Source organism: Phasianus colchicus, chromosome 6 (assembly GCF_987193195.1).
Source record: "Phasianus colchicus chromosome 6, bPhaCol1.hap1.1, whole genome shotgun sequence".
Classification (NCBI taxonomy): domain Eukaryota; kingdom Metazoa; phylum Chordata; class Aves; order Galliformes; family Phasianidae; genus Phasianus; species Phasianus colchicus.
In genome coordinates, this window is record NC_143441.1 from 47,969,129 (window position 1) to 47,981,536 (window position 12,408).

A 12,408-nucleotide genomic window follows, 5' to 3' on the forward strand; every position below is an offset into this window, starting at 1 on the left:
TAAGCCCATTAGAGCATCAATGTCAAAGATGCTCTGGAAGCTGAACGGGCAAAACATTTCCACAATGACTGCAAGCCAGCAAAGCGCTCCGTAAGATGTCAACAGGGAAATACAATTCAGCCTTAATAGGTTCAGAGCTTATGTAAGCCAAGCTTATGGGATGGTCTATTAAAAAAGCAATGAGCAAGTGACTTAACTGTAAACATAACCTGCAGCTTCCTAGAAGACGCCAGCTAAACACATCTGAAACTCTTCTCAAAGACACTGTGCTGGCTGTAAGGCTCACTTGTTCTGGACCAGAAATGAACAGAAATAAAAATATCTCCCATTATAGTGACAGTTAAGGTGATATTCACTCCTGAAAAGAGATCTCAAATCTCTTAAGTCTCACCAATGCCTTGAGGAATAAAATCATTATAACAAGCCTGTGTGATTTTTTTTCCTCTAAAACATTACCCGTCCTTCTGCAAAAACATTAAGTCTCCATCCCAATTAGCAATGAAATGACACCCCTTTTGGACTTGGGATATGAACAAACGTCTCTGGGTGAGACCTTGGTTCAGCAAAAACTAAAGCCTCGAAGCAACACAAGTTTTGCACTTTCTGGATAAAAGGACATCCATTTCCACACACCCAGCAGGAAAAGAAGAAAAAACCATCTGGACAACTCACCACCAGGTTTCCTATCACCATGACCAACAAGAAGACGAGAAGGCACAGGGGCTGCCCAGCTACTTCCATGCAGTCCCACATGGTCTCGATCCACTCCCCGCACAGGATTCGAAAGATGATGAGAAACGAATGGAAGAAATCGTTCATGTGCCACCGTGGCAAATTGCCAGTTGTGCTTATCTTCTTAACGTTGTCCAAGTAACTTTTCCCAAAAAGCTGCATTCCTACCACGGCGAAAATAAAGACGATGATCGCCAGCACGAGGGTGAGGTTCCCAAGGGCGCCCACTGAATTACCGATGATTTTAATGAGAGTATTTAAAGTCGGCCACGACTTGGCCAATTTGAAGACCCGCAGCTGTGAACAAAACACAAACAACAACGTCAGTTCGCAGAAGCAACAGACATTTCAGCTGATGAATTATTAAAGCGGGTGCAACGTGGAACGCCACAGTACGAAGCGATTTTAGCCACACTTCCTGTGAACCTCACTACGTCTATTAATAAAACATCACTTGTGCTTCCTGGGTGAAAATGAAGGGTTCAGGAGCTTTGCTCTACCTTACTAGGCAGACGTGCTTTTTGAGCTCAGTTCCCTGATATAACTGGGGGAATGGAAGGAGGAAGTCTCGTGTCTCAGTATTTTCCTTTAGGTTATTTTTCCTTCTCAAATTAAACAGCCTGACAAGCATCTGCAGGGAAAGGGTTTAGGGTTCGATGCTGCAATGGGAGAAGCACTTCCACTGTGTTTCACTGCAGGCCTCAGTCTGATGCTGGTAGCTGATAGCTCCCAGGGTGAAAACCACCTCTGGGCCAAGGATCACAAAGGCTGAGCATAGCCCACGTCCCACCAAAGACCTGTTCTAAGGATGTAAACTGTTCCTAGCTCTTGTGCTGTTTTCAGCTGAAGGTTTAATTTCAACCCCACTGCAGAGGCATTGCTCCGAACCTGACAGGAGGCTCTCAGGGCCCAGCAGCGGCAGTGAAAAATTTGCATTTTTGAACAGCAAAGAGAATTTTAAAAGGAGGAAAAAAAAAAAAAAAAAAAAAAAAGAGCCTTCCTCTAAATGTAACCATAAGGGCTTATTTTCCTGGTCTTTCAAGTTCTGAAGCCACATCATGGCCAGAATGATTAGCATGGACATCCTGGTACACGAAGTGCAACACAAATGTCAGGCTGGCAAGGAAACGACTTTTCTGTTCCAATATGCCGACAGTCTCTCATTAATCGAATGCCACTATCCCCTGCATAACAAAGGAACTGACAGCTAAGGAGTTCCGTGAAAGACAGATGCTGTGTTATGCTGATCAGTTCTAGAAAAAAAAAAATCACTCCGTGAATAATTCAAAGACATTCTCTTTTGACAACATTTAAAAGAATGGTGACATGTTTATAATATAATTTAGGAATAACAACTTCCAAACAGACATGTTACTAGCTCTTCCCTTTTTGGGGCCATCATTTATCTGCTGGTTGTTCTAACAGGCGTACAGGTAGAAAAAAGCAGATTTTTATTACAAATTGCATCTCAAACATCTCAAGTGTGCCTCGAGTACCTGGCACGGCTAAGAAGGAATCAAATTATGTTCTCATTTACCCTGAAGTAAGTCTGGAACAATTCCATTTATCCCACAGCTCATATAATTAGTGTCATGTATACTGTTCACCAGTTTGCAGCAGTTAAAGTCTTTATTACTGGATGCATTTTTTAAGAAAATATGTTGCATTCATCTCAGAGCTTATATGTAATGCGAGGATGAGGGGTAAGAGCAGAATGAGACCATTACCAATCGAAAGGAGCGTAACACAGACAGGTTCCCCATGCTGGATAAACCCAGTTCCATCAGGCTCAGTATAACAATTATGCTGTCAAAAATGTTCCATCCCTGCTGAAAATAGTAGTAGGGGTCAAGGGCAATTACTTTGAAGATCATTTCTGCCGTAAAAATCCCAGTGAAGACCTGCAGAAAGAAAACACAAAGTGAAAACAGCCTTCCACACATCCCTCCTTTATCGCAGAGTCTCCACACAGTCACAGGTGAGCACAGCAGAAAGCCAAAAACACACTGTGAGCAAATACGTCATTCTTTCACGGTTGATTCTTTATCAGTGCTACAGCTCCGGCTTCGTCTGGTCTCTTTGCAGCGATGCTCGGCGATGTCTGGGTTCAGCCCTTGATGGGGACAGACACTTACATCGCCTTCTGTCGCCTGCATCTTCTCAGTGGTAGAAAAGAAAGCGTAAAGGTGCCTTTTATAAAGGTTAAATCTATTTCAGTGGAGAAACCTGAATGAATGGAGTGGGAGTTTTAAAGGGATATGTGGACTGCAGCGTACCGGCTGTATTATCTGTTGTTATTTTGTTATTACTGTCAATACCAGCTCAAGCCTCCAGCCATTCTGAACTCTCTTCCTGGCACCAAAGGCAATTAGAGACCCTAATTTGAACCCTCTTATTTTTTTTTATTTCTTTATTTTTACAAATACTTCCAGCAGATTTCTTCTCACAGCATCTTGAAGACGCACTGCTTATTTATGACACAGTTCAAATGTTACAGAGTGGAGCTTTTAATTGGAACATATTTCTTTAGAACAACATATAAATATTGCCTAAGAGGCATGGGAAGAAGACAGAGGAAGTCTGCAAATTCAGACAGCAAATTAAATTTTAACCCATTCCTTCAAAGCATCTGAGAGAATCAGATCGGATCCTTTCAGATGCAGTCCTTAAGTATCAGGATAAATACGATAGCTTAAAAAGAGAAAATGTGAGCATCATGTTGTACTCACACATAGTTTCATTTCCATTCTAAGTACCTGCTCAAGTGCACAGAGCTTCATGTTCTGAAAAGATCTCTGCTGCACTTTTATATCAAAGCACATGGTTTTCGACACAGCAGTCAATATCAGAGCACTGTGTAAGTCAAAAAGAGGGGACACCAGAACTGATACAGCAGTAACAAACACTCAAGGAGAAATGTTTTCTTTCCCATAAGTTTAATGTCTGTAGCTATCTCAACAAAAGTGATCAGATCTAAGCAAGAAATAAGAGAAACTCACCACTGTGTGGAAGGGAAAAGTTGAGGCTCTATAATTAAGGTGTGAAGGAGTTAAAAAAAAAAAAAAAAAGATCACAGTTTGCATTTGATGAAAGTTTGATTTTACCCTATAATGCTTCAGGAGCGAATGGCTGGATTCTTCCAAATAGCCATTTTATACAGCTCCTTATGTAAAATATATTCTTGTCATGGAAAGAGTATTCAGACTGTGTCAGTGTGAACTGCCATCCTATCAGTGTCCCATACCAAGAGCCTAACGCAGTGGTCCATCTCTGTTTCCTAAATGACACGCAATTTCTGAGTCTCTGTGGCTGGAGATAGCAGAGATTCCCACCTGAATGCCCCAGTTTCCCTAAGGATAGCAAACCAGCCCAAACTAGATGGCTGTGAAATCGTATCCAGGGGACTGCCTGCAAACCCACACCATCACGCTGCCTACATTGTGTAACTGCCTTGCAGAGAAATGACTCAGGAGGATCGCTTCCTTTGCTTGAATCTTTTTTAATCAATAGCCTTCTGAGAAGGAAATGTCATAGCAAGATAGAAAAAATGTCTGAGCCATCTTATAGGCATCAGGAGCCATGTACGTGCACCAGTGACAAACTTCAAATGGGAGTCACCAAATTGCCAGCGCCTGATAACCAGCTGTTAGGCTTATATGAGGAGCTGGATGCTGCAGTGATGAAGGCTGGATAAGAATAACTATGGCCTCAAGTTGCACCAGGTTGAGATAAAGATTGGATGTTAGAAAAAAATTCTTGCCCAAAAGAGTGATGAAGCACTGGAATGCACCAACCTAGAGGTGCTCAAGAAACATTTAGATGTTGTATTAAGGGACGTGGCTTAGTAGGGAAAGACTGATGATAATTGAATGGTTGGACAAAATGATCTTGGAGGTCTTTTCCAACCTTGGTGATTCTATGTACTCACCATTCTACTGGGTATGGTTGTGAATGTGCCAGTGGGGACTTGGAGGAGTTTCTCTCAAACAAACAAACAAACAAATAAATAAATAAATTTCTCCACCTACTCTGCAGTAATGTCTCCATTTCTAAAGAGACACAGAAATTGAGAAAAATCTCACTTTATCTGTGTTATATCATCAAGCTGTGAGTGTGCTGGTCAGGCCTTGCGAGGGCATTTAGAAATGTTGGTTGCTGTAACTGATAAGCTATAGAGGCCCAAAGGAAGCAAGTGCCACACAGTTGGTCGATGGAGATAGCACCATCAGAGTGGGAGATCTCCAACACCTAGCAGGCAGACTATTCTCACAGATAGCAAATTCATATCCCACTCTCATTCCTTTCAGAAACACTTATTTGGAGGAAAAAATGCCAAAGATGTGGCCTTTTTAATATCTTCCCCCACCTAATGCTGGTGTAATCACTCAAAGAGGGTTAGATGGGATGGCAGGAGCTCAGAGCTCAGTGTGGGCGCAGAGGAGGCTCTGGCAATTGGTGGCTTAGGGGAAGCAGGCACCTGGCAGTCTGCCCTGGAGCTGGGGCTGCCATCCCTTACAGGACGAATTGCAAAAAAACACACTCCATTTTCATTACAAATGACTTTGCAAAATCCTCCACAGGATGGAATTACCTTCCCTGACCTGCTCTACTCGCAACCATTCCTGTTATGTGAGGGTTTAGGAAATCTGGTGGGGGGAACCTCTCACCCATCCTAACATCTGAGGGGAAGGGCAGCCTAGGGCCAGCAGCCAACTCCCAAACATAAGCAGCAGGCTATTTTGCTTATTTTACATTTTTTTACATTTAACACAAATCAAAATAGCTTCAGGCAGTGCCGAGAAGCTCAGGGTGAAGCACACCATCTTCTGCAAAATTTTGCAATGTTCAAGAAAATTTCCTTTGCGATTTTCCCCCCACCCTCTGCTCGTCGTCTCCATTTCCATCAGCCTTGTTGGGAGCCCTGTGGGCAGGAGGGCTGCCAGGGGCTGGAGATTTGCTGCCCGTGGTCTGGCAAAGAGAGAAGCTGCTCTGTCAAAAGCAGAGCAAGGAACAGACGCATTTACCAGCCAGAGGGCGGGACGGTGGCATTGCCACCTGCTGTCACGGATGCTGGGTCCAAAGGATTTTTTTTTATCATCTGAGGAGTCATCTGAGAAGGCCACAAATGGTTGAGCAACATCCCCACAACGTGGGCTGGCTGCATAGAGGAGCTGGGTGCAGTTCTGCAGGGTGACTTTCCAAGCTACGCTTATCTACTGCTTCCCACAAAGGAGTAGAGCGTGGGTTTGGAGCAGCCAAAGGAGGCACCTAATTTTTCCCAGCATAGAGACAGGGAGATTTGCCAGGACACAGCAGCTGAAAACCTGCGGACTGGCTCCACAGGCTGAGAGACCTTCAATCTGCCTGAGGAGGTCTGCAGATAAGAACAACAAGGAGTAGTATAAAAAAAAAAAAGAGAAAAAAGAAAAAAACATGAGCTGCACTGTGCGTACTGGTGTTGGTATAAGAATCGTGATTATTGTTACTACCCACCTAAAGCTGCCAGTGTAGGATGCATCTCAATGCAGACATGACATCTGCAGCATCTATGCATGCTCCTTTTGCAGCTAGCGGCCACTGAAATCAGTGGCTTACAGGGCACAGTTCACCTTATCCAAAAGTAAATATCTTAAAAACATCAAATTCATTGTGTTTTAAAATTGTCCATTTCTCTCCACTGACTTTAAATGCCGTCAGCTCTGACAGAGACTCTGATGCTGTAAATATCCCAAGTTGGGCGAGGTGAATCCCAGCTTGAAAGCCATCTTTTTTATAAAGATAAAGGGCTTTTCTCATCTCCACTTTGAGGTTCTTAAATTCAGACTTAGCAGGGTCCACATTCCAAGGTACTCCAGACCTTATTCTGGTCCTATAGTAAATCTTGCTTGTACTACTTTTAGGGGCAGTTCCACCATATCATAGCTAGATATCCTGTGCCTTTTCCAATACAAACTCTTCTGAAATTAAAAGGATTTTTAAACAGTAAGTTTTAAACCCCAGAAGAGGTGACAGTGTGCTTTTGCTTGACATGACATAGGCAAAGCAATGCTGACAGCATATTAATAATGAGAATCTTCCCAAGACCTAAGCCAAAACTTTACAAAGCAACAAATACATTCCTCAAACGGCGTCTCACCCTTATATTCACTTACCAAATTGCCTATGTAAAGCATGTGGTCAAACTCCTTTGTCATCTTATAATGCTCCAAGGCCATGAAGAGTGTGTTCAGCACAATGCAGAGGGTGATGGTGAGGTCAGTAAATGGGTCCATTACCACAAACTTGACAAATTTCTTGATTAAAAGCCAAAACGGGCAGCAATCCCAAATGAGAAATTTAACAGCAAAGTGGTTCCAGCACGGAGGGCATTTCTGGTGTGATTCCTCAAGCTCTAAGACACAAGCAGTAAAATAACAGTCAATACACACTGAGTTATATGACAAGGAAACATTTAAAATGACTTACAATATAGAGGAAGACTCTTGAATTACCTGAAACCAATTTTTTTTTCTTTTTTAGGACAAAACTATTTTTTTAAGAAAAATCTAAAATGAAGAGTTTTAAAGTGTTTAAGGGAAAAAGAGCTTAAATCCAATATTTAGAGTTGATTTACAGGATCATAGGATAGTATGGGTTTGAAGGGACCTCTGGAGATCCCTCAGTCCAACACACTGCCAGAGCAGTTTGCTGCAGCAGGTCGCACAGGAAAATGTCCAGGTGGGTTTAAAATATCTCCAGAGAAATATCCACAACCTCTCTGGGCAGCCTGTTCCAGAACTTTGTCACCCTCACAATAAAGAATATTTTCCTCATATTCATATGGAACTTCCCATGTTCCAGTTTGTGCCTGTTGCTGGGCACTACCAAAAAGAATATGGTCCCATCCACTTGACTCCCATCCTTTAGATATTTATAAGCACTGGTAAGATCTCCTCTCGGTCTTCTCTTTTCCTCATATGAGAGATGCTTCAGGCCCCTAATCATCCTTGCAACCCTACACTGGGCTCTCTCCAGCAGTTCTTTGTCCTTCTTGAATTGAGGAGCCCACAGCTGGACACAGTATTCCAGATGTGGTCTCATCAGGGCAGAGTAGAGGGGGAGGATCACCTCCCTCACCCTGCTGTCCATGCTCTTTTTAATGCACCCTACTGTACCACTGACCTTCTTGGACACGGGCACACTGCTAGTTCATGGCCAACCTGTTGTCCACCAGGACACCCAGGACCTTCTCCACAGAGCTCCAGCTCCTTCCCACCAGGTCAGCCCCTAATCTGTACTGATGCATGTGGTTGTTTCACCCCAGGAATAGGACTCTACACTTGCTCTTGTTGAACCTCATCAAGTTTCTCTCCACTCAACTGTGCAATCTGTCCAGGTCTTGTTGAAAGCAAATTGTTGAAAACAATTTTACTCTCCTCAGCAAAATTGTTGAGAGTGCATTCTATTCCTTCAACCAGGTCACTGATGAAGATGTTAAACAAGACCTGACCCAGCACCAACCCCCGGGGAGCACCGCTAGTTATATGCCTCCAACTAGAATCTTTATCACTGGTAACCATCCTTTGAGCTCTGCCAGTAAGGCAGTTTTTAATCTACCTCACTGTCCATTCCTCTATCTCACATTTCCTAAGCTTGTCTGTGAGGATGGTACAGGAGACTGTGCCAAAAGCTTTGTGGAATTCAGTGTACACAATATCCACCATTCTCCTCCCATCTACTCAGCTGGTGATGACATCACAGAAGACTACCATGCTAGTTGACCATGATTTCCCCCCTGGTGAATCCATGTTGACTACTCCTGATACCTTCTCTTCCGTTTGGTTGGAGATGGCATCCAGAACAAGTTGTTTCATCACCTTCTGAGGGACAGAGGTGAGGCTGATTGTTCTGGTTTCCCGACTCCTCCTTCTTGCCCTTTTTGAAGACTAGAGTGACACTGGCTATCCTCCAGTTCTCAGACACCTCTCCCCTTCTCCACAAACCTTCCAAGTTGACAAAGAGTGGCTTAGTGATCACTTCTGCCAGCTCTCTCAGCACTCATGGTTGCATCATTTGTGTGCATCAAGTTTGCCTAAGCAATCTCTGATCAGATCCTTTCCAGCCAAAGGGATATCTTCCTTTTCCCAGACTTCTTATTCCCAGGGACTGGGATCCCCTAGGCTTAGTCTTAGTCAAGACTGAATCAAAAACATTCACTATCTCTTCCTTCTCTGTGTCCTCCATTACCAGGGCACTCACCTCATTTTGAAGTGGACTCACATTTTTTCTAGTATTCCTTTTGCTACTGATATACTTGAAGAAGTCTTTCTTGTTGTCCTTGACCTCCCCCATCAGGTTTAATTCCAGCTGGACCTTAGTCTTCCTTTTTGCAACCCTGCATGCTCTGGCAGCATTCCTATATTCCTCCTAGGTGTCCAGGCCCCATTTCCACATTCTATAAATCTTCTTCTTCCATTTGAGTTTTTCCATGAGCTTCTTGCTCATCCATGCAGGTCTCTTGTCACCTTTGCCTGATTTCTCATTCTTAGGGACACACCAGTCTTGAGCTTGGAAGAAGTGCTGCTCGAACATTAACAAACTCTCTTGGGCCCCCTTACCTTCCAGTGCTCAAACCCATGGGATACCTCTAAGTTGGCTCTTGGAGAGGTCAAAGTTGGCTCTCCTTAAGTCCAGGGCTGCCATCCTACTTATTGCCTTGTTTCTTCTACATAAAACCTTGAGCTCCACTATCTTATGGTTGCTGCATCCAAGCTGCAACCAGCCTCCACATTCCCAACCAGTCCTTCCTTGTTTGTAAGAACAAGGCACACCTCTCCTCATTGTCTGCTCAACCATCTGCATCAACAAGTTATCTTCAATGCACTGCAGGAACCTCTTCGGCTGTGTGGGCCTGGTAGTGGTTTTTTTCCAGGAAATATCAGGGTGGTTGAAGATCCTGTATGAGAACCAGAGCCAATGATACCATTGTTTTAAGAACCAGAGTATCACTGGTTATCAGAAGGATTCTGTTCTTGATGTTTAATCCAAAAAAGGCATTAAGTGTCCGATTTCTTCTGAAAATCAGGGGAGTGCATAACTCAGTTTGAAGGTGGTACTAAAGTTCCAATGTTCTTTTTAAAGGTACTTTTAAAGTGTTATTTAAAATACAACTTTTATACGTTCATTTTATTTGAGCACAAAAGAAGATAAATGGCTTTGTAAGTATAATTTGTGTTAAATGATGAAAAAGAAAAGCCAGAAAAGACAGTTAATGGCTGAATGATCATGATTAGCAGAATTGCTTAATGCTTTCCTTTTCTGATTCCTTTATGGGCATGGAATGCTGTATAACGGTTTTAGTCTATATAATTAGAACCAGAGGTGATAACAGGAAAGCTTCAGCCAAGCCTGTTATTTGAATCAGTTCATAAACAGCCTCCTTTCTCAAGCCAGGATGCATTCTAAAAGCATTTTCCTTCATTGGACAACAGATCTGCAGTGTTAGGTGCTTTCTAGCACATTTTCAAAATATTGGTTGGTGTCCTCCATGTTCAGATTTTGCAGAAACACCTGCACTGCTCTGACATCTCTGGGAAGCAGAATTGCTCCCATCAGATAACTCTCTCTTTCCAGCTTCCAAACACAGAGTTTAGAGAGGAAAGCCTAAAATGATGCGAGAACCATTCATAACCCAGACAATTTCCATGCAAAATCCTTATTGTGCATTGTTTTCAGAAACCTACCTCTGAAAGCAATGAAGACTTTGAGGTAGTCACTTCCTAATGGACTTAGTTTTCCAGGTAGAACCAGAAGAACCCATTTATCTGCATGCTCCTCATGATCATTTCTAACCAACCCTGTGTATTCCACTCTCACTGATTTTGATACCTTCACAATGCACACGTCAGATGTGCTGCTTCTCCCCTGAAACTCTACAATCAACAAAGCTTTTTTAAGCCCAGGTTGTTGGTAAAGCAGATAGTTTTGTCTCCCCCCTACATGTGGTTCCTCTGTCCTTTGTGCTCCTGTAGCTTCTAGGTGAGCTGATCTTGCTCACTGAAAATCAATTTTCTGTGCAGCCTAATTTACTGCAGGCACAGGGAAGGAAGAAGGTGTGACCACTCTCTTTTGGTAATGATGTGGCATTAAAATAGTTTAAACCATTTAAGAACTCACATCCTTTCTAATCTTTGAAAATTACAATATACTGAATATTTTTTGAAAGACACCTGTAAAAGAAAAAGTAAAATTGAAGGCATTTTCCCTCTTATTTTTAAACAAACAAACGAAAAAGTAGGTCCCTCCTTGACTGCAAGGCTTTGCAATGTCTGGGGACAAAAAATGGCTTTCCCAAGAGTCAAGAGCAGAAATCAAGCAACAAAAGGGGGAAGGGATTTCTGGTCTGGCTGTTCCAAGCCAAACATAGGGCTATTATTATACCTAAAGCCTGTGAAATTTTTCCTCTGATGTTGTTCCTCTACTTGTTAAGAAGTAGTCAATAATTTCTATGACTGATCAAATTTTGGGGGTTAGGAAAACTTTGTTAAGGATTTCTGCTGTATGAGGATAAAAATACACATCCTCTGAAGTATGCTAAACTTGACAAAGACTATTTCAGAGATAAAATATTATAAATAATAGAAAGTATCATTAAATGAATGTGCAAGAAGTCCAGCCCAGGCCTTTTATGCATCTTCACATTGTCAACTGCAAAAAAAAACCAAATGAAAACAAAACAAAAAAAAAACACCTTTGCAGGTCATACTGAATACTGGCATATAGTGAAGTGATTATGCACCTATTAAGAATATAAATCCTTATTAACTTAAATATATGTATCTGTTCTGACCACAGTCCTGCTGACCATGAACAAAAAGGCTGTAAAAAGCTGAGGAAGAAGATGGGCTTTGTGGTTGTAGGCTGGGCTTTGTCTCCAAAGAGGCAGGTCTGGTTCCTTCCTATACACCTCCCAGACAAGTCATCTAGTCTTGCATTACCTTCTTATCCATCAGTAACACAAAGAATAAACCTCCTGGAGAATCCAAAACTTCCTGTGTTCCACTCTGACTTCTTGATAGTCTTCTATACTCTTAGTCATTACTTCCTATTCAGTCTCAATTTACAATGCAGAAGACCTAGGCTGATTGGAGGTGTCCTGGTCTGTGGCAGGGGGTGAAATTGGATGGGCTTTGAGGTCTCTTCCAAACCATTCTATGATGGTATAATACTTGTAAATGTAATGCAAAGTCTTGTGCTCTGCTACACTTCATCTTGGTTAGCCCTCTGTGCATCAGAGGCCGAGGGTAAACAAAATGTTAGCAGATCCAACTCTGATTATAATACCAGCATTTTGTCAGGATGTTTACAAGTCTATGGTAAGATTACACAGCCTTCTGTTAAGGCACTGCTCATATTATAGGGGTTGTAATATTTCTGCAATTTTTTCTCCCCAAAACAAAAGGGTTTAACCTGAAGGTTTTACTTGCTACTTTCTTCCTGCCAACCAAGATGCACTTGGCTTTGGGGGGGAAACAAAGACACGACTTACCTTCCAGGGCACTGGTGATGATGCTGACAGCACTCACTGCCCTCTGCCTCTGGAAGGGTTCATCCGAGTGGTCCACCGATGGGCGATGGGGCATTAAAAGCTGCTTCTTGCTGGCCTCATCTGAGGGAGAGGTCTGTTGAAATGAACAC

General features: G+C 42.6%; 1 protein-coding gene and 1 long non-coding RNA gene across 13 annotated transcripts in view; one reads left to right on the forward strand and one right to left on the reverse strand.

Moving 5' to 3' along the window:
• LOC116238213 (sodium channel protein type 5 subunit alpha-like) overlaps positions 1-12,408 on the reverse strand; it is a 206,288-nt gene that overhangs the window by 88,072 nt on the left and 105,808 nt on the right. For 7 of the 12 annotated variants that reach the window (XM_090143202.1, XM_090143196.1, XM_090143195.1 and 4 more), the window contains 4 exons: positions 12,260-12,392; positions 6,885-7,123; positions 2,460-2,633; positions 673-1,029 (listed from right to left, as the gene is read on the reverse strand). In XM_090143202.1, the coding sequence (XP_089999328.1) occupies positions 673-1,029; positions 2,460-2,633; positions 6,885-7,123; positions 12,260-12,392 (903 nt within the window). The other 5 variants (XM_090143197.1, XM_090143201.1, XM_090143200.1 and 2 more) reach the window with 5 other exon arrangements.
• On the forward strand, positions 7,555-11,639 carry LOC149917601 (uncharacterized). The gene is made up of 3 exons (XR_016467916.1): positions 7,555-7,654; positions 8,190-8,604; positions 11,566-11,639. It is a non-coding gene; the product is annotated as an uncharacterized LOC149917601 (long non-coding RNA).